The sequence below is a fragment of the Chelon labrosus genome (assembly GCF_963514085.1).
Source record: "Chelon labrosus genome assembly, chromosome: 9".
In the NCBI taxonomy this organism is placed as follows: Eukaryota; Metazoa; Chordata; class Actinopteri; order Mugiliformes; family Mugilidae; genus Chelon; species Chelon labrosus.
The window spans coordinates 10,893,883-10,918,654 of NC_140359.1; the positions used below are offsets into that span (position 1 = coordinate 10,893,883).

The following is a 24,772-nucleotide window of genomic DNA, read 5'->3' on the forward strand; positions in this document are numbered from 1 at the left end:
CCCGTCTGCTTTGCCATCTTCACACGTTTTGTCCTACAGCAACTTAAAAGCCTGTCTAGAAGATAATCCTCACTCTGTCAGTCAATAAGCGTGTTGGGGTGACTTTACCTGTCAGTTTTGTGCCCATTCTGCAGGCAGGCCATCTCTCTATCTGTCCATCTTTCTGTCTTTGTGACTGACTGTTGGTGTCAAGTACTTACCTGCGGACTCCGGGGCCCGGCGCCCGCGGCTTCAGCGTAACTTATTGTCAGTCAGGCTGATCACACCCGCAGATAGCCTGTTATCTTAATGAGCATCCAACACTAATGCCATTGTCTGTGTCTGCCCCCGTGTGAGCCTCTTTCCTAAAGCTGAGTGGATTCATAAGTAGCGTATTCAGGCAAAGATTGTCACTAAAATGTGTTCTTTTTGTTATGCATTATTATCTCGTATCAGGCAACTGCAGTGACCTGATAGTCCATGTGTAATCAGTATGGGCCAGCCTAATGAGCCTCAGAACAAACCTGGCAATTTTATTGCTGATGTCCACTGCAGAGGATTTAATATGCTTCAAATCTGGACGCCACAAACTGCCAACATAGACTGAGTCATCCTGCAGTCTTGCTTTGTCAACACGTCCTTGCCAAACTGTGCTGAAACTGAGCCTCTGAATAAATGTGGCCTTGCTTTATAACCCAAAAATTACTGAACTGTGCAATGAGATCTGTAGCTCAGAAGGGCTTTGTTCAGTTTTTTTCTTTGATTGAATACAGTGCTCCTCTGAATTTTTGTGCGCAAATGCAAGGAAAAAAAATAAAAATACTGCAAAGCGGGTAAAGGATGAAGAGCCCATCTTAGCAACGGAGAGCATATAAGCCCGTCATTGGAACCAAAACAAGAAAAGGGTTTGGGTGTGAGCCCAGACCTGAGCATTACGGACCAGAATTGGTCCTCTCTGTAGGGGAAGACCAACATTTAGCTCAAGCCATTTAATCTCTTAATTGTTTACCCTATTTCCCAGAGTGCCAGGCAACCACCGGAGGCCCTAATCCAAGGTGTGTTGAGGAGAGGTAGCTAGGTCAAAGGATTAAGAGCAATGATCCTCTCACAGGGGCTCCTGGCACAGGGGGATGATAATCAATGTTACGCTTGCAAACAGAGAGGATAATCAGCCAAAGTCCCCTGATAAGTGAAAAGGTAGGCGAGCATTCTCTCCGCTGTGGCGTAAGAGCGCCATGTTCCTGACTGCATTGTGTATCGGCCACATGGCACACTCATCCCAGAATTCAGTTTACTGATTACCTTTCTTACCTAACAGTACAGGACAGTAAAAAAATATACCATAAAGCATGGCTTTTTGATTGGTAACAACATTGCTTTTAGTCTAAAAACATGTAATCCTTATGCCTGATCCTCTCATTCTATATGTTCTGTAAACACTGTACTTTTTCCTTCTGTGTAAAAACTCTGTGCAGTTGCCGTGTTGCCACAAAAGAGTCCGTTCTATCTCGCTGTGATTGCAGTCCTCACTTATCTCAGTCATTTATCTTACCGCAGACATCTCGACACACTATGACGTTTTGAGTCCTCACAAAGCGCTGTTGTGTTTATTTTTCTCCCACCGGGTGAAGAGACCCAGCTGATGGACATTCACACTGAAATAAGCCAACAAATACACCGGTCAGGCATAACATTGTGACCTAATATTGTGTGGTTTTCCCTTGTGCCTCCAAAACACTTCTGACTCATAAGAGAATGAGCCTTGTGAGAGTAACAGAATGTTGTTAGTGGGGGCCTTTGAGTCCTATCGGTTGAGGGGAGGGGCCTCTGTGGATCAGGCTTCCTCCAGTGCATCCCACAGATACTTGATCAGTTTGGGATCAAGAGAATTTGGAGGCTAGGTCAACACCTTGTTCTGTTTTTCATGTTTTTTTCGAGTTGTTCCTAAAGCGTTTTTGTGTGTGTTCCTGTGTCAGGCTGCTGGGGATGGCTGCTGCCATCGAGGAGTGTCATTGCTATGGGGTGGGGGTGCCTGGTCTGGTTTAGGTGGGTGTTACATGTTTAAGTAACATCCACATGAATGCCAGGTCTAAAAGTTTCCCAGCAGAACATTGTATTGTCACAAGATGATCAATGTTATTTACTACTCCTGTCAGTGGTTTTAATGTTGTGGCTGATCGGTGTATATTAAGACAGAGGAAGCCAAATAATAAATACATAAAGAGCAGAATATAAAGGAATAAATCTTGGAGGACTCAGACGACAGTGAATTCATCAAAGTGTGCCTTTTCTCCAAAGTAATTTTAATATTACATGTATAATCCCCAATTCTTCATGCATCATACATCTCAACTTTTATCAAAGGGTTGCCACATTAATCTGGACCGGCACAATCTCACTTCCATCTTCATATTGTACGTCTCTTTCTTCCTATCTGCAACTTCTAGTTATCCTGGCATCAGCTTTTCCTGCATTTCTATCATTGACCGAGCCGTGGGAAATCAGCCTCTCTCGTTTTTATATTAGATGCTGTGTTTTAGTATGTATTCAGTCGCTCGGGCATTATACATACTTTTCATCCTGCTCCCATTCTCTTTCTCATGCAGCTGCTTGGAGCCAGAGAGTGTAAACTTTGGACTCTCTCTGGCCCCGCAGCTAATGGACCCTTAACACTCAAAAGGGTCCATTAGCTGTTAATTATTGAATTATTTTTCACATATGCTAAGTAACCTCCAGATAAAACATAGAGGAGACTGATTCACTGCTTGGCAGTTATTGGCCCAGGCTGGATCATTTGCTGCTAAAACATTGTCCTTTAACTACAGAATCTATGCACTGTGCATTAGCATCTGTCCTGCTGTGGTGCCCTTGAGCAAAGTCCCTTTTATTATTAAACGCTGATCTAAAAAAAAAAAATCAAAAGCAACAATAAGCATAGATTATTCTTCACGTTGACATAAACCTGCATTGTTGACTAAAATCTATAAAGTCTCATCAGTGAGTCACGCTGAATGACATTTATTCTTCATTACAAAGAAAAACAAAAAGTAAGTCTCAGGTTTACCGTCCTGCTGCCGTAAATATGCTCTAGCGTTCCGAAGCCTCTGATGAGGAGAGTGTTCGAGCAGTCTTTGAGAAAACTGACAGTGCACAACTGTCCTCGCAGGGACTACTTTTTTTTCGAGATCGGAAACATCAATTCTTAACATGTTTTTCCACATTAAGCGTGCGTCTTTAGCAGGGACCAGCAGATTTGGCGCTGAGTGACATAGACGGGGCGAGGAAAACATCTTGGTTTTGATGTTTTCATGGGGTTTCATTCCGTCTCCTTTTGTTTGTCTGGTCGTAAACACAAATGAACACATAAAATCCAGCTGGCTACAGAATTTTACAATAATTGGAATTGGATAGGGTGGCAATGCAAATCTTTTCCAATGATGTGGTGGTAACTGCTTGCGTTAAAACAAAAGAATTTGACAGCGGTATTTCGCTGCTTCACCCGTCTTACTCATACACAAATGCACAAAAGGACTGTGCATGACTTGTGTCTTTATTCACGAAATAGATGCAGAAAATGGTACTTTGTAGATAATGTAATTCTGCACGAGTCGACTATCACTACCGCGAGGTGTGGCACTGGCTGCAAATGCAACACTTAAAGGGCGTCTCTTGCGTGACACGGGGAGAAAGTTAAGCGCAGACTGACTCTTTCTTGTGTGTATGTCAGTGTGGCGGAGTTTGCAGTTCTTTCTTCCTATCTTGATGCGAGGGCTGTGTGCGTGCGTGTGAGACAGCACTCTCCGATGTTGTCATAACTACCTGTTTATGAATGCAGCAGCCATGACACCTTTTTAAAAAGGCATTCTCTCAGTGTTTGATTTATGACTCAGCTCTCGGTGTCATTCTGAAGGCAATTACAAGCTATGAATGGATATTATATGCACGCACTGTCTCCGTACGCGCGACATTCTGCCAAGTGCTGGAACAGCAGCGACGCTCTTGAAAGAGCATCATCAGTTATGCTTTTGAGTGCCTGTGTGGGGATGCATCTCATATTGTGTGTGCGTGCGGTTGCGTCTAGGTGAATTAGCATCTGTGTGGGTTTCTAAGTACTATTGAGTTGGCGCAGATATTGCTACTGTGTACTTGTTGTGCCTAAATGTTTGTCGAAACAAATTAGGTTAAGTGTTTGTAACGGCTTGGACGCTGAATTGTAGACTACACACGTGGTCACTCATAATACTTGGTTCAGGTACAGTAACGCCATGCGATGCTGTGTGTAAGAGTAACCAAGATATTTGCAAATACAGGTCCGTGAGAATCCTCACAATACTCTCCTATACATGAATTCAAATATACACTCAGAGGCAAACAAATGCATCAATAAAGACAAAGGCACACATATAGAGTTGGGCAAGCCTCCCTGGCCCCCCCTTTATGTAGTTCGATGCTGATGTCTGCCAGAGGGCTTTGTAATCTGGAGGGGCTGTGGATCCTGAATCCCATGCGGCCCACCATTGATTTATGTCATTGTGTGCCTTTTCAGCCTCTTCAGAGGTCACCTTGTGTGTCTCCTTTGCTCTGCATTCCTCCGCTTCTTCTACCGTTGTGTATTTGTTGCATTCCATTCCCCGTCACTCTCTAAATTCTGTCTCAAAAGCTCCTCGTCGCTCTGTTCTTTCAAACATCTGTATCGACTGAAATAAGAAGGCAGAAATATAATTTCGGCCTGTGGTTTGTAAAGACTGTTGCCTACAATGGTCAAAACGTGCCATTTTTATGCAGCGCGGCTGGAAATTGCCTGAGATTACCCCAGTCGGAGTGGAAGAACAGAAAAATGGCACATATATTGAGTTACTGTTAAACTGTCAGTGAAAGCCGTCACTCTGTCACACCACAGGCTATGCTTATGGGGGCAGACAAAACACAGCCATTACTGGTGGAAAGTAGAATGTGAATTCGGAGAGCAGTCACCTTTGTCAGAGTTGGTAAACATGTAACACAGCGGCTGCAATCAGTGTCAGATATTGTTGTCGGTCACCATGTCAGCACAAGGTTATTTTTTGGCATATCCTGTAGTCTGTTTCTAATCTCTGCTTTACTCATGTCCTTCCTGCACAGATTCTCTCGAGCCCACCTATCAGCAGCTGCAAAAGATGAAGCTGGACAAAAGTCCATTTGTGGTGGTGTCTGTGATCGGCCAGGAGCTGCTGACAGCCAGCCACCACACAGCGTCTGTTGTGGTGCTGGAGGCCGCTTTGAAGATCGGCACATGCAGCCTCAAGCTACGCGGTTCGGTCTTCTCGGCCCTCAGCAGCGCCCACTGGTCCCTGGGCAACACAGAGAAGAGCACTGGCTACATGCAGCAGGACTTGGAGGTGGCCAAGACCTTAGGTGAGACGCTTGGACTAGAGAGGAGGGAATAATATTTTAGTATATAGAAAGAAATGTGTTTTGATGTATTTTGTACAGGTGGTCTTCTGTCCCCTGAGGGATGAATCCTTTAACCTGTCCCCAGATTTTTCATCTAGTGCCTCCGTCTGATTAAAAATTAGATCTAATTAATTTTTCTTTCTGGATTATGTCCAAATACCCCCAAATGAATGACATTCACATTAGATGCATCTGTACTTTGTAAGAGCTTAGAGCTAATTGGCAAATATCAGCATGCTGATTTTCTAATTGCAAAATTACACCTGCTAAACGGCCGCCTTATTAGCATTACCACTGTAAGCGTGTTAGCAACATAACATTAGCGTTTATTGTAGCTCAAAGCATCACTGTGTGTGTGCACAGCCTTACGTAGCAGCTAACATGGATGCAGACTCTTTGACTGTTCTTGAGCATCTTGATAATAAAAGCTCTATCCTTTGTTCTTTTTTTTTTTATTATTCTAAGAAGAAAAATTGTTGCACAGTACATTTAGAAAAATAGCGCTGTCCCTTTAAGAAAGACAGTAGTCTTGAGTGGTTGTAGTTGTTGATGTTGTGCACGGCTACAGATGTGTGCCGCTGAACTAAGGGCATGTTGCAAGAAGAAAGAAGAAAGAAGAAGAAAAAAAGACCAAAAAAAAAAAGATGAAAGTTTGTCTTTGTTCTGCAGGTGCAACAGATAAATGACATGACTAACATTTAAAACATTTTTGCGATGGATCTACCCGCACTAGGTCGATCGTGATCGACGTATCGAGCACCCCTGTTGTCTTGGGAGGCTGGAACCTATCCCAGAGGAGGGGCACACCCTGCACAGGTTGCCAGTCCATCACAGGGCTAACACAAAAAGACACAGTCATACTTATATGCACTCCTGGAGCCCATTTAAACTTTGATAGGAAGCCAGAGCCCATGGAAATACCCCACACAGGCAAAGAGAGAACATGCACACTCAACAAAGAAAGGCCCAGGACCTTCTCGCTGTGAAGCAAAAATGTTAACCACTGCCCCATCATGCTGCTCCCCATTTAACTATCACCAAAAGTTTTGACAAGAATTCATTGCTCCGAAGCGGATACTACGTATTGTAAGGATGGATTAGCGGTGTTGGTGTTAAAATACTGTATATGAATAGGGGAGACAATTTTAGAGAAGGGCAGTAGGGGAAATAAAAAAAAAAAAAGTAAAATAAAAAACTTATGAAAGTAAGACAGGAAAAAATGGAACCAGAGAGTAGCACAGACTGGCTCCAGTCTTTTCACCCCCACACAGTTTGACACATGACTGGGCTGAGCAGCTGGAGATAAGGAGCTGTGGTTCTCAGGTGGAGCACAGAGACTTGCGCTTTACTTTGGCCCTGTCTGTGGGGCCTCTCTGTCAGGCAGAAATAATAAGGCTTTCCCCTCTCACCCTCTGGAGCATTGAGATCAACACAGCCAGCTGTCAGGGAAGCCACTGTACTGTGGAGAACTTATATCGGCCACTTTCCTTTTTAAGGGTGCAGTGGTATGTCAGTGGCATAGTTGTGGTTCATCACGTCTCTGTTCAACAGTGGCAGCGGGATGATGTGAAATAAATACCGGGTTGGGGTGTAAGCCTGCTTGCTTTAATGTAAATATTTTTTTCTCTTTTTTTTTTTTCAGGTGACCAAACAGGGGAATGCCGTGCTCATGGGAATCTGGGCTCGGCATTCTTCTCCAAGGGGAATTACCGTGAAGCGCTGACCAACCACCGCAACCAGCTGGTTCTGGCCATGAAGTTAAAGGACAGAGAGGTAAGAGGCACCCAATCCAAGTTACAGCAGTCATGAAATATATATAGCAGGGGATCTGTCGTTGCAGAGGACAATGAATTGAGGTTACAAAGTTGTTTTTTTTTCTCCGAGTCCCTTATCATGTTGTAGATGTGGGTTTGTGCTGTGCCCAGCATTCCTCTGTTCTGGCTGTTTAGAGGGTATCTGAAGGAGGAGGGGTCTGAAGGACACAAAGATGCTGCTGCTCATTATATATTTAAAAAAAATGGGTGTCAAGTTGGTGCAGAGAACAGATGAAGGTGATGGGGGAGGAAATGGAATGAGGTAGTTGGAAGAGAGGCCAATAGGACGGCCTTAGCAGCTGGTTCACCTTATTATCAGTGCAAACTATTTATGCAGATAATATGCAGATGTTTATCTGGTTCATGAAGCAGTAAGTCTGGGGCTTTGTAGCATATGCCTGTTTTGGAATTTAATTTAACAAGATTAAGTTGTTTCGGGGGGGGGGGGGGAGGGAGAAGTGAGAGAAGAACATGAAGGAGAAGGAGGGAAATGAGTTGGACAGACCGATCCACTCATCCTTTCGCAGTTTGGTGCTCTCTTTCCGTCCGCACTCTGTCTCCTACTTCTCTGCCTTTCGCTGGATGACCCCTGTGGCCATTGTTGTGGGGTGACAGGTGCTTGTTCCAACACAATTCCCGTCACACAAGGAGAAGAATGGCCTCTGTTTCCCCTTCATTCCTTATCCTCCCCAGCAGGCTGCCAGGCCTGCTTGTTTGTGTTGCCTGATATCAGGAGACATTTAAGGAGTCTAATCAAATGCAGCACAATGCACCAGGATGAAACTGACTTTTGAAGAATGAGGCCGGCGGTGCCCTTGACATCTCTCACTCCCGCGGTTTGAAGATATGTGCACGTGTCCAAAGACGGCAATTTAAAAACTTCTGTCATTTAATGAGGTGGGTGAGAGAGATGGGTGGGAGACATAGAGGACACACTTGTGGTGTCTAGCGTCTAGTCTGAGGGTTTAACTATTTTGTTCGTAGTGGCAGTCATTGGCCAACAAAATGTGATCTGATTAAAGGTTTTAACTTTCGAGTCTGTGTGTAAGTACACCGACCAGCCACGAGATTAAAACTACTGACAGGAGAAGTAAAAAACATTGACCATCTTGTGACAATTCAGTGTTCTGCTGGGAAACTTTTGGACCTGGTATTCATGTGGATGTTACATAGACACGCCTTGATGGCAGCAGCCACCCCCAGCCACACAAGCAAAAACGGTTTAGGAACAACTCAAAAAACGTGAAAAACAGCACAAGGTATTGACCTGGCCTCCAAATTACCTAGATCCCAAACTGATCATGTATCTGTAGGATGAATGGAACAAGCCTGATCCACAGGGGCCCCCCTCCTTAACCCATAGAACCCAAAGGCCCCCATTAACAACACTTTGTTACCCTCAGAAGGCCCATGTCTATTCTCTGATGAGTCGCAACTGTTTTGGAGGTACAAGGGAGACCTACACAATATTGAGTCATAATGTTATGCCTGATCAGTGTATGTGTGCTATATGCCCACTACTACATTCAATGTGCAAACTTATGCAAGCTGCTCTGCACATAATCACATTTAAAGACCTTGAAGAGGGTATCAAATATCAGCCTTCTTCTTCTTAGAGGAAAACATTAACCAAACTACACTCCAAATGTATCGCTCATGAGTACAGGAATCTTGCATCATATACAAAACGGCCCCATTGGCCCTGCGTGGTGCACCCTACTGCCCCCTCTCTACTCTTGTTCATCTAAAGGCCCCCTAATCAGAGTCATATGTGTGTCACACCACCTGGTCTCCCTCAGAACACACTGGAGCCTGGCGGATAGCTCATTACGGCCAGCCTGGTGTTTTTGTTTCTGATGTGGACTTTTTTATCTGGCCTTTCTGAAGCTGAGGTCACTTCCTAGAGGCCCGGGGGCAGGATGTTGTTTCTGACTGGGTTTCCAGTGCTCGGCCTTCAGTCTACTGTATTACAGTGTTCAGAAGACAATTAAACAGAAGATGTAGCACTGGTTCCAATCCTCAGTGATCCTCAAGAATTTGTGCCATTTGTGAATTGAAACAACTCTAATTAGCGTGCATTGCAGTTACTAAGAATTTCCTGGAGACTTTACTGAACTCATATATATAGTGAAATGCCTGATGTGATAAAAGGACCTGGTGGACCATGTGGCTTTGATATGACTTTGGATGTGGGTTTTGATTCTGTTACGCTTAAGGTTTTGATCATGAGGGAAAAAAGCTTGGAAGATGATAACAGACACATTTAAATGAGTGCTATGAACTCCATACAGATATTTGTGTGTTTGTGTGTGTCTATGTATATATATAGAGACACACACACATAAATTTGTATGTGTAGCCAATCCTAGTCGGTCCTAGTCCAGCGTCATATAGTACTGTATGTTTCTAAAGCAAATCCAGTTTATTGTAACTGCTGTTTTTGTAGCTTCTAAGACATTATGCCTACAGATTATAATAAGATTGTACTCATCAAGTTAATTGTTAACATCTGGGCATGCGGTGACTTCATTAAAGAGAAGTCAGGCAAACCAAGAAGCATAAATAGCCAGGCGGCCTTACAGGTTTTGAAAAAAAAAATCCCCAAATAGTTCAAGGCCCAACGACACTAAAGTTCAGCTTCGACCTTTGACCGTTTAGTGTTATGAGGATGCATACTTCATAATGTAGTTTATAATAATAATAATAATAATAATAATAATAGCAATAATTTAATCCTTAATTGTCCCGTGATGGAGAAATTGCAGTTCCTGCTGTTTTACAGTTGGAGCGGTGGGCTACCCATGAGAATATATGACTGTGTTTGTGGATTTTGTTTTAGCAGTTTTATGGTAAATTTTATGGGGTTCTGCTAGTCACCAGAATAATATTCCAATCAGAACAAAAGTGCCTCATGTAACCTCAGGTAGAACAGCGTGGCCTGATCGGAAGGAATTTTCAGTTGGGTTGAGAGTAACCTGATGATAATCATCTGAATAGGAAGATATGAGAGCCTTATAAACCTGTAAACATGTTTTCCGATCTTTTCTCTCTGGGTGGACTTCTGGGTGGTGCTCCTCGCCCCACGTGGGGACAGAAACATGGTGGGAGCAGTCAGATGAACGTTGCCGGCACTGATTTGGTTCAAAACGTGGGTGTTTCTCTGCCCTGTCTTGATTCAGTGTTGTCAGGAATTGTTAGAGAACATGTATACGTATACTTCTTCTAATGTTACATCAATGCTTCACAGCGGACAGAACCACTTTGTGCATGTCAAAAAAATATATTCTGATTGACGTTTGGAGCATAATGTTATGACCACCTTTGTGCCTCCAAAACAGTTGTGACTCATCAGAGAATGGACATAGTCCTTCTGAGGGTGTCCTGTGGTGTCTGGCAACAAAACATTGTTTGTGAGGCCTTTGGGTCCTATGGGTTGAGGGGAGGAGCCTCTGTGGATCAGGTTTGTTCCAGTGCATCCCACAGATACTTGATCAGTTCGGGATCTAGGGAATCTGGAGGCCAGGTCAACACCTTGTGCTGTTCTTCATGTTTTTGGAGTTGTTCCTAAAGTGTTTTTGTGTGTGTGCCTGTGTCAGGCTGCATCCTGCTGGGGATAGCTGCTGCCATCAAGGAGTGTCATTGTTATGGGGTGGGGGTGCCTGGTCTGATCTGGTCTAGGTGGGTGGTATATGGTGGTGGTGCATGGTGGTCTAAGTAACATCCACATGAATGCCAGGTCCAAAACTTTCCCAGCAGAACATTGTATTGTCACAAGATGGTCAATGTTATCCACTTTTCCTGTCAGTGGTTTTAATGTTGTGGCTGATCTGTCTATAGCTTTTCACATAATTTTACCAGGCGTTCATGTAAACAGTTATTTCAAATCAGAATGATTTCAGTTGGGTTGAAGGAATATTGTCCATTTAATAATAGCCACTGTCGCCACCTTCACATTTCTCAGCAGTTGGTAATAAAAATGTTAAACCCAGTAAAAATGAAAGCCAGAACATAGGATATAAGGTTGTAATAATCTCCTAATCCCATTAAGGTGATATAATGCTGTATTTGCCACAAGGCAAGATAAACTTTTGTGTGCATGTCTGCCTATACTTATACTTGTGAATACCACAGCTAATAGCAACTCAAAGCTTTGGTTTACCACAACAGCTACCAGTTTCTGCTACAGCGTGAGCACTGTCCTGACTGTGATGAAGCAGCAGAGAGAGACAAAAAACAGGGATCCCAGATGAGTGTCCTCTATAAATCAAGAGGCAGTACAGTTCTGGGTCCTGTTATATCAGTTCATTGGATCTCTTTTCATCTTTTAATAACCTGGGAAAATCTCTGTTGTTGCTCTGTAGTGCACAATGCAGCAAAGAAGTCAGGCCCTGTGTTGGCCCCTTGCCTGTAGCTGACCAGTGGGCTCTTTGACACTAATAGATCATTGTGAATCTGACCAGGACAGTCTATAAAGATGAAGAACTGGGAAAAAAAAAAGAAAGAAAACATAACAGAAAAGAAAGGCGAGCTAGGGAAAGACTAAAAGAGTGAGTGCTCTGTCATCCGCGACTGGGACTGGGAGCTGCGGTCCAAACCAGTGAGGTCATGGGCTAGCGTGAAGTTAGTGTTTTTCTTGAGCTCGCTGACTTTTGGAAATATACTTAACAGATTTTCAGCTGTCATATATGCGGCTGATAGAACATAAACTCACTGGCTAGCCTTTCTAGCTCTGTGTGTCTTTTCCAACTTTTGTTTTTGTCCCAGTTTCCACACCTGGCTTTATCCAAGGCCTGCCAGTATCCATATTTAACAAAGGCCTTCTCTGTCATTGCGAAACAAAGCTGTTAAACTAGGTCTTTCCTCTCTTCTGCTGCCTTTCCCGTCCCCTCTGTTTGTCTGTGACGTTTTCTGCTTAAATAGCAGGTTTAACTAGAAGGAGGTAACCCCTAATTTGGGGTGTGAGTATTTAGGAGAAACTGAGGCGGGCTGGCAGCGGTGCACTCTGTAATTATGTCTTGTGTGATGTTAAAAAGAGTCTCCGCTGCTGACTCCCCCAACTCCAGCTGAAATGGAAATCACAATCAAGGAAAAGCAAAAAGGATACAAACAATGTTTTTCCATTGGCTCCACAGTTCTACTTTGTCTCCTGCCACTATTCTCTTTTTTTTTAACTCTGGCTCTGTTTATATAGGCTCTCTCTCCATCTACCGCATGGAATTTACTCAAAGTTTGCCCCTAACTCTGAAAGTGACACGGACTATTTCGTCATGGGCCTTTATCTTGCTGCTTGTATGGATCCTGCTGGAATCTGGCTGGTATAATGAGGCTGAGGGCTGAGAGATGAGCCTCTAAATAAGGGGTGAGGTAAAGGTCTACGTGTGGGTGTTCCTCTTGTCAGGGTCAGGGTTTGTCAGTGTTTGTCAGCACTCTAGCAGAGGAGGGGATCATTAAGGAGTCATTAGCGTATGGACGTGTGCCTCTGCCGCCTTTCTTGAGGCCCACACTAATAGAGGATGGCGAGGAGGGGGGGCTTGGCACTCTTGTCTCTTTCCTTTAGTCTCCGCTGCTCTGCTGATTAAGAAGGAGGATTTGGGGGTGATTAGAGGGGCAAATTTAGCTGCAAAATTGGGCGCGGGCAGAAAAAAGTTTGGTGTCCAACTAAATAAAAGGAAACGCTTCTCTTGAGCACTGTGCACACTTCATAAGGCAAGGCAGTTTGTGAGTGCACTCAGCTGTTGATATTACTTTTCTAGTAAAACCTCTAAGACCAGTTCGACCGCATACAGAGGTACCTGCTTCCTCACCTCCCGTCGAGCTACACCGAGGCGCAGAGCTGGCCACAGTGCAGCGGTTCTAACAGCGTGTCCAGCCCGCTGTGCCTTAATGACACACAGGCTCTCCTCGGCCCACTGGTTTAGAACTGCTTTACAGCAGCTCGCTTAGCCATGAATCATGAGAGATGGACGGCAGGCATCAGTCAATGGGCCGTGACCAGGGCTGGAGAACAAGGATTGTGTGCATGCGTGTGCGTGTGTGTGTGCATTAATAGCACACATCTGTGTTCCCATATTCCAGTGTCATGTGAATGTGTCATGTCCTGTTCTTGTGCGTGTTTGTCTTGGAACGTTTCAGTGTGTTTGGAATGAAAACTAAATATTAAGCATATTTCTCTGAGAAATGTAGGATTGTAAAATGTGAGGTGGTTTTCTGGTGGTCCCTTTGAACTGCTATTGAGATTTGCACTTGTACAGGTTGTATTACAATGATGTATGTTACTGACTTGTCCCACAACATAATATTGACCCAAAACATGGAGCTCTTGGTGTGCATGCACACAGGAGTCAAGGTTCACAGGCATCTATTTCCTTTGCGTGTGTGTACGTACAATTGCATATGTATGCAAAGGTGTGTGTGTGTGTGTGTGTTTGTGCTGTACGTTTGCTGCATTCGAGGTGACGCAGCTTTGTGTTTCCCCCCAGTGGAGCATTTGGAAGGCTGTCAGAGAGACGAATGACTGCCGTTATATCGACTGCTGCTCTCTGCCGCCTCCTCCCGCTCTCCTTCCTCAGTGGACCGTGCTCTGTTTCTCCTTTCCACCACCCTTTCACGTCACTTCCTTTCTTTTCTTCTCTTCCATTTCCGTCCTCACGCTTCCTTTCCCCATCTGTTCAACTAATGTTTCTTCTCTCGATCCCTGTTTATCTTTTTCTTTCTCCGTTTTATAGAATCGCAAACCATGTCACAGTTATTTGCGGGGGGAATTGCCTTTAGAAAGGGCAGACATGCTCCACATTTTAAAGCATTGTTTGTCGCGGGCTCGGCTTTTTAAATTGACTCTACGAAGCTGAATGCTGTATGGACTCCTTGATTTACTGATTAAAGCTTCAATGCACAAGCATCACGAGTGCTGCTGCTAATGCTACTCTAACAAGACCTTAATCTAAACACTGCAGTGTCTTGTGAGGATTGAACTGCTCAGAGTTGGGAAGTTAAGTAATTTGTCTTGAATATTACACCATGTCTATCTTTTTTCTCCCTTGCTGCTCCAATCAATGGCAATAGAGAGTGACAGATTAGATAACAAATAAGCTGTGACACGGTCACATGAGACTCCTTCGCTTTCTGATACGCTGTTGTGATGCACTATATGATTATAGATGACAGCCGACAGACACGTAGATAGCGCTCATCAGAGGGAGAGGAGGATCCATCGCTCCGTTTGGGGTTTCGGCCGCACCACAGGACACCGAGTACGCCACAGACATTTTAATCATTAGGAAAATCCAATGTCCAATCATTAATCTTGACAGAGAGATTTGATGCTGCATTGAAGGGGGTGGTATGAAGACGGGATGGGCCAGCTCAACAATCCAGGATGGGACATTGATTGAAATGAATTGCGTGTCAGTGTAGCCAACTGTGTAGCCACTCCACCGCCCTCCACTTACCAGTTTTTTGAGTGGTCCCACTATTCGCTCACTTTTGGAGAGCTTGCAAGTGGTCTAGAGAGGCTGGATAATGTGTTGGCTTTGGGTCTGTGTGATTAATTCATTATCTGGTCACATCAGCTGTAATCCTTATTACAGAGCTGCTCTATTCTGATCACTGCCTTCAAGGCAATCTGAGTGCTGTTCACCTGTGACCAAAAATGCATCGAGGTCCAGCCTTAGGACAGACCTCCCAGTTAAAGCTGCCCCCCTCCCCCCTCCTCCTCCTTCCCTCCGGCCTTAGTCCAGCCCAGCCCTCATCCAGGCTGGCCAGAGAGCCATTTAAACCCCTGGAACTGCATCCCTTTCTACGGCCCGGTCGATAGTGTAGCTGTCAGCAAGACGAATGGAGGCTTTAGGAAGTCCATTTTAATGAAGGAGAAGGAGCAAAAGAAAGAGAGGTACTTGGAAAAAGGTGGAGGCAAAAAAAAAGGTCCATTTATGAAGGGTGGGAAGAAAAAAAGGAGAGAGAAAAGGAAAGAGAGAGGCAGGACAGGAATGTGTGTGTGTTTGTCGAACGTGTGTGTAAAATTATGTGAGTACTGTGTAACACCATCTACAGTGACAAGGGTTGGGGAGGGGTGGACTGGGTTGATTTAGCTACAGTGAGACCTATTTCTAGCTCAGCAGTGTGAAATGGCTCCTTAGCTACAGTAACTTGTACTGCACACTCCAACACAGAAACCTATATTAGCGGGCTGAGGGGATTTTATTTGGCCTGCGCACCAACACCACATCAAGCCCTCTGGCTCATGAATCATATCAGCAGCTCCGTGGTAGAAAGACATTGTTGTGACGAGGGAGAGGAGCAGATCCAAGCCAACTCCCTCCACAACTGCCCTTCAGCCAGCACACGAGCTTGCATCGGCAGATTCGTGTGCATTTGCATTTAGAAGATGTCCGCTGGAGAAGGCATTTAACTTTTGTTGATGTTGTAGCTTGTTTGTTTTCAGCCTGTTTAATAGGCATTCTAAGCTGTCGCCGTCAATACGAAGAAAAGGCTGCATGCTAATTGGTGATTAGGAGTTGAGGTCAGAGGTTGGGAACAGCCAGCGTTGTAGACCAACAATCTCCTCTGGGCCGTGGCCCAGTCGGACTCAGTGAAGCAGTTGCTATCCTGGATGAGTTAGTTGGCTGTGGAAATGTGGAAATAATCAGATACCTTCTCTGGTGGGTCATTACACCAGTACCCTGATAAGACCACTGATATACAAACAGATAATAAATGAAACAGCAAGGTTGTACAGTTCTGTTAGCTAAGCTAGTGACTATCTTAACATGGATCTGTATGGATTTGTTTTGTAGATCAGACTGACTTTACTCGACTGAAATCATCCAATAAAATGACTCCAGCGTAAGCATTAAATCATTGTATAGATGAATAAGGATGTGTTTATCGTCCCTGAGATGATATATTTTAGAGTGAATGTGCAATTGGTTTGCTTTGTATCCTGTTTCCTGCCATCAATACAACATATACAGTATAATTAGCAAGGAGACATACACTGTCATTTAATTCCCATAATGCAGTATATTTAGTTTTCCCTCTGGTTTCCCCTTTCCGTGAAATAGGACTGTGCATTGTGAAGTAATGCCCCCTCATTCTGTGATTTGCCTTTCTTGTATCTTTAAAGAGTGAAGCCAAAGATAGGAACCAGATTAGTCCTCACCGTTTGGCCATCTGCAAAGTAGAGATGAGCCAGTCCCTAGAGATAAGGTGAAATTCAGATGGCGTGGAGGAGGTTTGGAAGTGTGTTTGGGGAATGGTTTCTGTATTACAAGGGGTCTCCCACAGGGGAGAGAGGCCAGCACAGCTACAAGCTTTTGTGTTTGCATTATATATAGCTGCAGCACACACAGTGATGCAGGAGACGGCATTTTTTCTGAGTGAGGAAATGGTCTTTTGCAAGCCTCTCTGACATCATGCCAAAGAAGGGGATTATATCTCTTCAATTTGGCTTGGCGCACGCCTACAAACAACTACTATACACCGAGATTTGCTCCTTTCACTTTGTCTCTCTCCACTCTCATCTTTTAGCTTTTGTCCCGAGTTGCAGCAGTGTCAGCATTCTTGTCCTTGTGGCACAGTATCCAGACCTTCCCTGGTCTCCATTGGACGGCAGCCCTGTGTCTGTACGAGGAGGTGGAATGTGTCTTTGTGAAAAGCCCTCAGAGAAAGCAATAAAATAGAGAGAAAATACGAGGCCCCAAGTGAGTGAAATGAAAGTACTCCATCTTAAGAGGGGATAGAGGCCTACGGGTTCTGCTTAAACTTGACCTTGCAGCACACACAGTATGGTCTCTAAGTAACAGTCAAGACAGCCCTTGACGGGCTACACATCAACCTCACAAAAAAAACAAAAAAAAACTCTCGAATGCGGCGTCTTAAATATGGGAAGGGACCAAGTGAAATCAAGGTTGTAAAAAATTCACTAGAGGGCCCAGAGGTAAACAGTGCTCCGGTTCATTTTGTCGAAGCCTGACTCAATTTTGAAAGTTAGTAGCTGTTGCTGGTGCTGTCAGCAGATTTAATTGCAACGATTGGCTTTTGCTTGTGGCGTGGCCACCTTAGGACTCATTGTTTGTCTCACACACACACACACACACACACACACACCCATACACACACACACTGAAGGGTGATTAGTGCTGTTTAATGACTATGGACAAAGGTGGAAGTTTTGTTTTAGTAGTAAATGAAGTGTAAATTACTGCCCCAACTTAAAATCACGTTTGCTTTTCTGGTCGAGATTTAATTATTGATGCATGCAATTGATGGTTAACTCATACTCAGAAACGTGTGTCTTCTACAATCTAAAAACCAAGCAAATAAAAAAAATCGGATTTTGGAAAATAGGAAGGACATGCTGGAAATGACGTCAGTGGCTATGAAAGGGATTCTTAGTTTTTCTAATTGGTCATGATTGGTTCATAGTGTGTTTGGTATCAGACTTTCTCTTACGGCCGGCACGCAACTCCTCGTGTGTGTTATGTTTCGTGATTGTGGTGATGAAGAGTGTTTGCCTGCATGTGTGTGTAATGAGTTGGGCATCTGCGAATATGTGCGCGGGCACGTTCTTGACTTCATCGCCATTCAGAGAGGCTTAGCGTGATTAGAGTAGCGTGATCCTCTGAAGAGTTAATGATGAGAGAAGGAGTAGCTCCACAGAGGCCAATCACACACCAGCCTCTGACAGCACGCCGAGGCTTATCTTGCTCTGTGTATTGCTTGTCTCTGACTCTCTGTGTGTGTGTGTGTGTGTGTGTGTGTGTGTGCGCGCGGGGCTGCGTGTGCACTGCATTGGTTTTAATGTGTGGGAACATATATGATGGGATTTCAGCTATCATCTCTTCACATGATAGTGTTTGTTATCATCTTCTTTTAACACCATTAGAATATGCATGACTGCTTTGTCTGTTTGACATTCGGGGGTTTATGGACATTCAAGGCAGAATCCATAATAATATAGCTTCATTATGCTCGTGTCAGACGTAGATCTAGCACAGAAGGGGCTCTTGGTACCTCCGGGTCTAGTTCAGGGCTGCAAACCACACTGAAGAAGGCTGATGGTAACTTCCCCCCCCTCCCCACTCTCTGCAGGACTGACTGACAGGCTTAATGACACTGTCGGGGTTACAGCATGTCTCCAACTCATTTTCCAATGTGATTGAAGTTCGCAGTGGGTAGCTTTTCATCAGTGTTGAGCAGACAAAGGGGACCTTTTCAGCGTTGTCTTTGTACGTGTGTGCGGCGTGTGTGTTTGCAGATGTATGCCTGCGGCGCGGAGGAGATGCACAAGAGAAAAATCACTTTATGGTTGTTATCCGGGCTGTGCAGGAATCTCACACTCCCAGAGATGATGAGTTTTGTATAGGCTTGTCTCCAGTGTGTACTCTGCTTGTTTATTGCGTACCGTGTACTGTACACAGACAGTTCACTGATGTGGTGTTGGACAGACAAAGAACAGTGGATGCTGCACAAATGAGATTTTTTTTTTTTTTGTTTGGGTCAGTGTGTCATTAAACTAGGTTGTTAGAGCCTCATGGTGTAGGTCAATGAGTAATGTACAGGAGTGTAGTCTTATTTACCCACCAGTGTACAGAATATGGCTGTGTCCAATAGCTCAGCAGACTCATGTCAGTCTCTGGTTATAGTCCACCTTAGTTTTAGGCCCAAGCCCCTCGTTGCTGCAGATGTGGGATGAGTCATGTAATAGTTGTTGCTCTTGGCTCAGCTGTACTTCTAACCCCCTCCTCCTTCCCACTCCTCCTTTTTCATTTCCGCCCCTTTTCTCGCTCCTTTTTTTTTTTTTTTTTTTTTTTTTGTCTTGTGTCCCCTAACTAGTCAGCTTGCCTTCGCTAAGCAGCAGTGAGGCACGTGTTATGGCTGTGAAGCCTGCATCCCGTCACTTAATGGCAGCGCAGAAGTGGCCTGTGATTGCTCCATCACTTCTGCGTGAAGTGGCCAATCCAGCACATGAAAAAAAAAATCCACTTTGTTTGAAGGCACGTGGGTGTTTTGCCTGTCGTCCTCGGTCTTGACTGATGGCGGTAGACTTCGACTTGTGCTTATGTGTCTGCTTTGAGTCAGATGACACTCCACTCTTGCTCAGCATACAAAGTTTCCCCTACCTCGAGCGCCTTCTTTTATTTTCGGCTTGTCCTCAGTGGGGAGAGCTAAGCAGAGCCAAGTATTCCTCCTACGCTGGCAAATCCCCCCTCTTACATTGCGTGACCTGAACACGAGAGGCATTCCAGAAAAATCAGGCCTTCAAATTCCAACACAGTCCCTGCAGAGTGTTTGGTAAACATATTCGCCTCTCTGTCTCTTCTAGCTCTGCCTCCTTATTCCCTGAACAGCCCCTTTTTTCAGAAATTCCCTCCATGTATCTTTCTCCATTGCGATGTATTGCCTTTTTTTATTTTTTTATTTTTTTTTTTTTTTGCAAGAAGGCTTGGGTTGAAGTAACAGAGTCAGATGTGTGTTTATGTATTTTTCTGTGTGCAGGAGTAGAAATCAGCTCTGAGCAAACAGGCATCTCTGGTGGCTCGGCTGAGATGCCAACTTAATTTGTGGCTGAAGGGCTGTAACAAAAGCCAATCACCCTTCCACTCTGGCTCCTTTTCTGCCAAAGGCGAGAGATACAATCAGGGCCCCTGCTAGCAACTATTTACCCTCACTGTCAATCAGAGTCCCGTGGCGGGTGCTCACAGCTGGAGGCGTCGGTGGCAGGTGGCCCAGCATCTCCCGGAAAACATGCCTTAAAAGCAGCGATTATTTCCAGATCGTCCCTTCCTGTCTCATCTGCGCCACACCCCATGCTATAACCTGGCACCCGCTTGATCTCTAATCTGCTATCGTATTTTTCGCTCTGCCTAGCTCATCCTCAGTAGTCCGTGTTACCTCCAAGTGAATGGCGACAGTGGAGCTCTGCTGAACTTTCTTGAGAAACCATGGATTTAAGGAAACTAATTAGACTGATCCTTCTGCCTTTACACACATGACACGCACGTTCGGAATAGGAACAGTGTCGCCCAGGAGGCAGATGTGTCTCACATGGGACATGGAAAGGAATGTTCCTGGGATTTGGTTTCCATCATGTCGCGCTGAGGGAGCTTACCGCCCTTATTGTCTTAAATCTCTCTCGCAGTGGGAGGTAGTGTGTGCACACATTTTTGAGCATGCGTGCATATGTACAGAATGTTTATTGATGTGTAATACAGGCCAGCGATACAAGCCTCTTTTTAGTCTTTTATCAGGCAGAGCAGTTTGCTCCACCTGCAGCTAAAGCAGAGAACCCAGCGGTGCTGAAAGCATGGGGTTAGTCTGCCGTGGCTTTGGACGATCCACAGTCTGTGGAGCATTGAGGTGCGAAGGTGCTTTGGAGGGATATTCCAATCTTTTGATCCCGCCGAGTGTTGGTGTTGATGCTGTGTTCTACAGGCTGCCATGGCCACAGTAGCCACCCTCACCAGGCTTGTAATTACATTTGGGGAATAAAAGCACAGAGGGAGGAAGGGATTTATAAGGTCTGTGTGCTGGACTGGAGGTAGAGCAGGGTTCTTCTAGTTTCTCAGCTGAATGTTGTTGCAGATTTATTCGCAACACTTTAAGTCAGCACGATGACAAGAGTCAGTATTAGGAAAAAGCTGGGTATTTCATTTAGAGATGATGGGTGGCAGATTGTTTTGATGGGGAGCATCTTTCTTTTATTTTTGTACTGACCAACTGCAACTGGAATATTAATTTGTAGTTCTACATATGACATTACTTGTATTGTACCCCCATTTGTTAAGAGCACCTTTGAAATTATTGTTTTCACTCGCTGGCTGTGTCGTTCCTTTTCCTTACTTGATCACGTTTAACATTTCTACTGGTGCATGAGCACCAGCACTGAAAGAGAAATAATTTTTTTGGCCGTTTGGGCACAGAGGAAGAAATTTTCATAGCAAACCAGCTGACACAAACCAGTGTTAGCAATCATTTGGAGTTGGTTTGACGGCAACCAGACAAATTAAAGTCCAACATTCTCTGCTCTCTTTTTCATCCTCACCCAAATTCCTTTAAAAAATGCGAGGATAATTAGCTGCTAGATTTTCCAGTTCATCCACCAGCTTGTTGCCAGCTTTATTTGTCCTGCTGTTCAGGTGGTGTACAGTGTTTTTTTAAGGCAGCTGCCTGGCCCTGCCAATAAAATAAAAAGCTCTATTTTCCATTAATGCGATGCCTTTCACTCAGCCACTTGATCCCGTTATAAAAATCTGTGATTAATGTAGGTTTAAGTATCTCGATGGAAGCTGGATGTTTTCATCTTTCATGCAGAGTGATAAAAACGCTGTCGTAGGCGTGCCTAAACCATCAGTCCTCTCTCCCTCATTCGCTTACAGTATAATAATCAACTCATATTAAAGAAAACAAACGCAGAGAGACATAAGCCTTGTGGTTTGTAGCAGTCGCCAGTTAAGCGGGATAACTATTGACTCAATAGTGAGAAGGCAGGGGTGGGAATGGGTCATTCTGAAGATGTGCAATGTTTTTTATGACAATGGAACTACACACACACATACACACTTTTCAGAAATACTTTAGATTAGAAAAGAATGGCTTGAGGATGTAACCCGATGCATCTGATGGAAACGGGTGATTACCCCAACCTATCAGCAAATTTTTATACCAATTATACCACTCATTTTATCAATCTCACCTTTTTATTGGGCAGGAGAGAAAAACACACTTAAAAAACTCAGAAGTTGGAAGGAGCCACGCATTCTTCTATTTCACAGAAATCTGATGTGGTCTAAACCCATTAGGCACGATTTGCTTGGTGCTGCAGACGCATTAGAGGGGAGCAGCACAAACCCTGTGTCTCCTTTCTCAAAGGGAATCGTGAGGCGCTGAGAGGTTGGACATTTGGTTGTCATTCTTCATTTGGTTCATTGTGTGGAGCTGCTCCAGGCAACAACTCTGGCCACCTTATATTGATCTGGGTCCTCAGACCTTAACTTGTGTTCTCTTATCGTGCCTCTCCTCTCCTCTCCTCTCCTCTCCTCTTCTTTGTGTGCTATTAAAAAAAAAAAAACGTGATCCTGAATGCCAGGCCTGATTTGTCCAGCTGTGTGGGCTGACAGGGACACCGCCTCCCATCCCTAGGCCTCCCAAAACGCCCTTGAATAACCCTCGACTTCTGTGTCCTTGGATTGACTGCCCGGTATCCCGCTGAATGAGCCCAGATGCAAGTGGGGGCCTAAAAGCTAAGCTATATTTGGCACAGTGTCCTCAGACCATAACAACGGCTAATTATCTTTTAATGGATAGACTTTGAAAATGATGTTCTATCATCAGGACTTTTTAATCTAACTTTAGAGTCTTAATGTGGAGCTCACTCCACCTACATTAACCTTATATCCATGTATTTTTTGGTTTTTGCTGTCAACAGGTTGTGGGGCTTGGATCAGTGCAGTCATTTCCAATCACACTCAAACATGTGCCACTGCTCCTCACCTCTATTAGCGTTTAAAGAAGGTGTTATCCACACCGCACAGCATTTTGCAGCATCTCCTTCTCTTTTGTCCCTAGATTAAGGCTTTGCAAAGAAGCAAACCTTGATGTTTACCTTAAACCCCTCCTGGAATGACTTTCAAACACCACTGTGATTTCCCCTTCTGTCACCACGAGGTCTCTCAAGAATTGATTCCCTACACCAGCAGGCATCACACAGCTATGCCTGTGGAGATTTGACTTTAATACAGAAATAAACAGCAGCGCCTTGCAACCCTTCAAGGCTTTGCTCTGATTTAGGGTACATTAAGATTCATTCACTGCGCCCCACTTCCCCCTGTGTGCCACCTCTTCAATTTCCTCCTCAACCAGACTTTAGATTCATGTGTTTATATTAGAAGGCAGGAGGGCTGTTTTTGCATCTGAACAATGCTGACATCCTGTCACAAGGGACAGGCACTCTGAGGTCTGTGAGGGCTGGGAAGCTCAGTTGCCATGCTGCCCTCCCTCTCCTCTCCTCACTTAACATTTGGCCATTTCTGCAAACCTTGTTTTGTCTAGCGTATTGTCAGGGAGAGGGAGCTTGAAATATCAAACCCCCACACCACTTAAAGGGAACAGTCAAATTTTCCACCGACACCAATGGAGACTGTCAGGTCCAATTTTACTCCGTGCCTCTTGTGTTTCTTCCTCTCAGCTGCCTGTTTGCCACCAACTCGCGCAATATAGCCTCGAACAAACACACAGGCGCGTACGAGAGGATAGACGTCCCAGCGTGAAAATGAAAAATGTGGCAGCACACGCAGACGCGCACACGCTCACACAGGCGGAGCCCGCAAAAGCTCAAGGATACATTTGGTATGTTTGTGTGAGGATGTGTGAGGGAATGTATACTGGGTCTCTGGAGTAACCACAAATGATCCACCATTTGCCTGGCACCACTGCACAGACTACCCGCACTGCAACAAAAATGTCCTTTTCCCCAGCAAAAGCATTGCCTCTACAGTGGGTTGCCAGTTTCATTTGTTCACTTCAAGCATTGCTGCATGGGTTTTAGCGTGTTTGTACGCTTGTTTCTGAGAGTACAGTATGTGTTGCTGTGCGAGCGTGTGACCGTAGCAGACAGTCTGACAGACAGCGTGGTATGTGTGACGGGTGCCCTTACCCGTAGCTTAACCTTTAGCGACAATCAATCTTTTGTGAACATGTCCTGCGAAAGCTAAAGGAATTATCAAGCTACGGGCCGTCTGGCGTCGTTTCCACACAAGCTTGAGGTCACAGAGAAACAAGTGGCCACGCTGGTATCTCATCACTGTTAATAGATCAGAATAGCTCTCTGATGACTGATTGAAGAAACTGGTTATCAGCCAGGTAAAGTATGGTGTCTCTGTAGTTGTTTTCGTCAAAAAGCCCTTTCATAAGTAGCCTTTCCAAAATAACTGTGTATTTGTGTAATCAGAAATCAGAAGAATGGGTTCTGGTTTGGACAACAACAACAACTCAGGAGGTTGGCATTTTACCAGAAACGCTGGTACAATGTTGACCTCACGTAAGTAGAGGCAAGTTTTGTCGCTCCATGGTCATGCAAGTATTGAGAACTTGAAATGCTTTGAGCAAAAGACGCAACACGCCTTGTTTGCCGGGTTCATGTTGTTTCCACATTCAGACAAATCACATGAACACAACAGAGTCTGAAAAACGACTTCCCATCTCGGCAAATGAGACCGTCCAAGGAGAACATGAATCTACTACAAGGTATATACAGTATAATATAGTATGAAGGTCACTGTCTGATGTTCAATGATTTACAGTTCTGTAAATAACTTAGGCATCCCTTAGAAGAATATAACTTCAAAACTTGGAAAGTTAAAGAGAAAGTAGTCGTGGGTGTGTGTGTGTACACTCATATTGTGGGGGCAAACATCTGTTCACGCGGCCACATCCTGTGCACCTGTCTCCTCTTAATGTTTATCATTCATTTAAATATAAATATTGGTTTAATGTTAGGGTTTAGGATCAGGCGAGCAGTGGTTATCTTTAACATCACGATAACTCTCCCT

The 24,772-nt window shown here is 44.5% G+C and overlaps 1 protein-coding gene across 2 annotated transcripts in view; it reads left to right on the forward strand.

Annotated features, from left to right (window-relative positions):
• Positions 1–24,772, forward strand: part of LOC311492576 (tetratricopeptide repeat protein 28-like) — a 165,542-nt gene that overhangs the window by 100,323 nt on the left and 40,447 nt on the right. For both annotated transcript variants that reach the window (XM_084550883.1, XM_084550884.1), the window contains 2 exons: positions 5,101–5,373; positions 7,055–7,185. In XM_084550883.1, the coding sequence (XP_084407009.1) occupies positions 5,101–5,373; positions 7,055–7,185 (404 nt within the window). The remainder of the gene's footprint in view (positions 1–5,100; positions 5,374–7,054; positions 7,186–24,772) is intronic.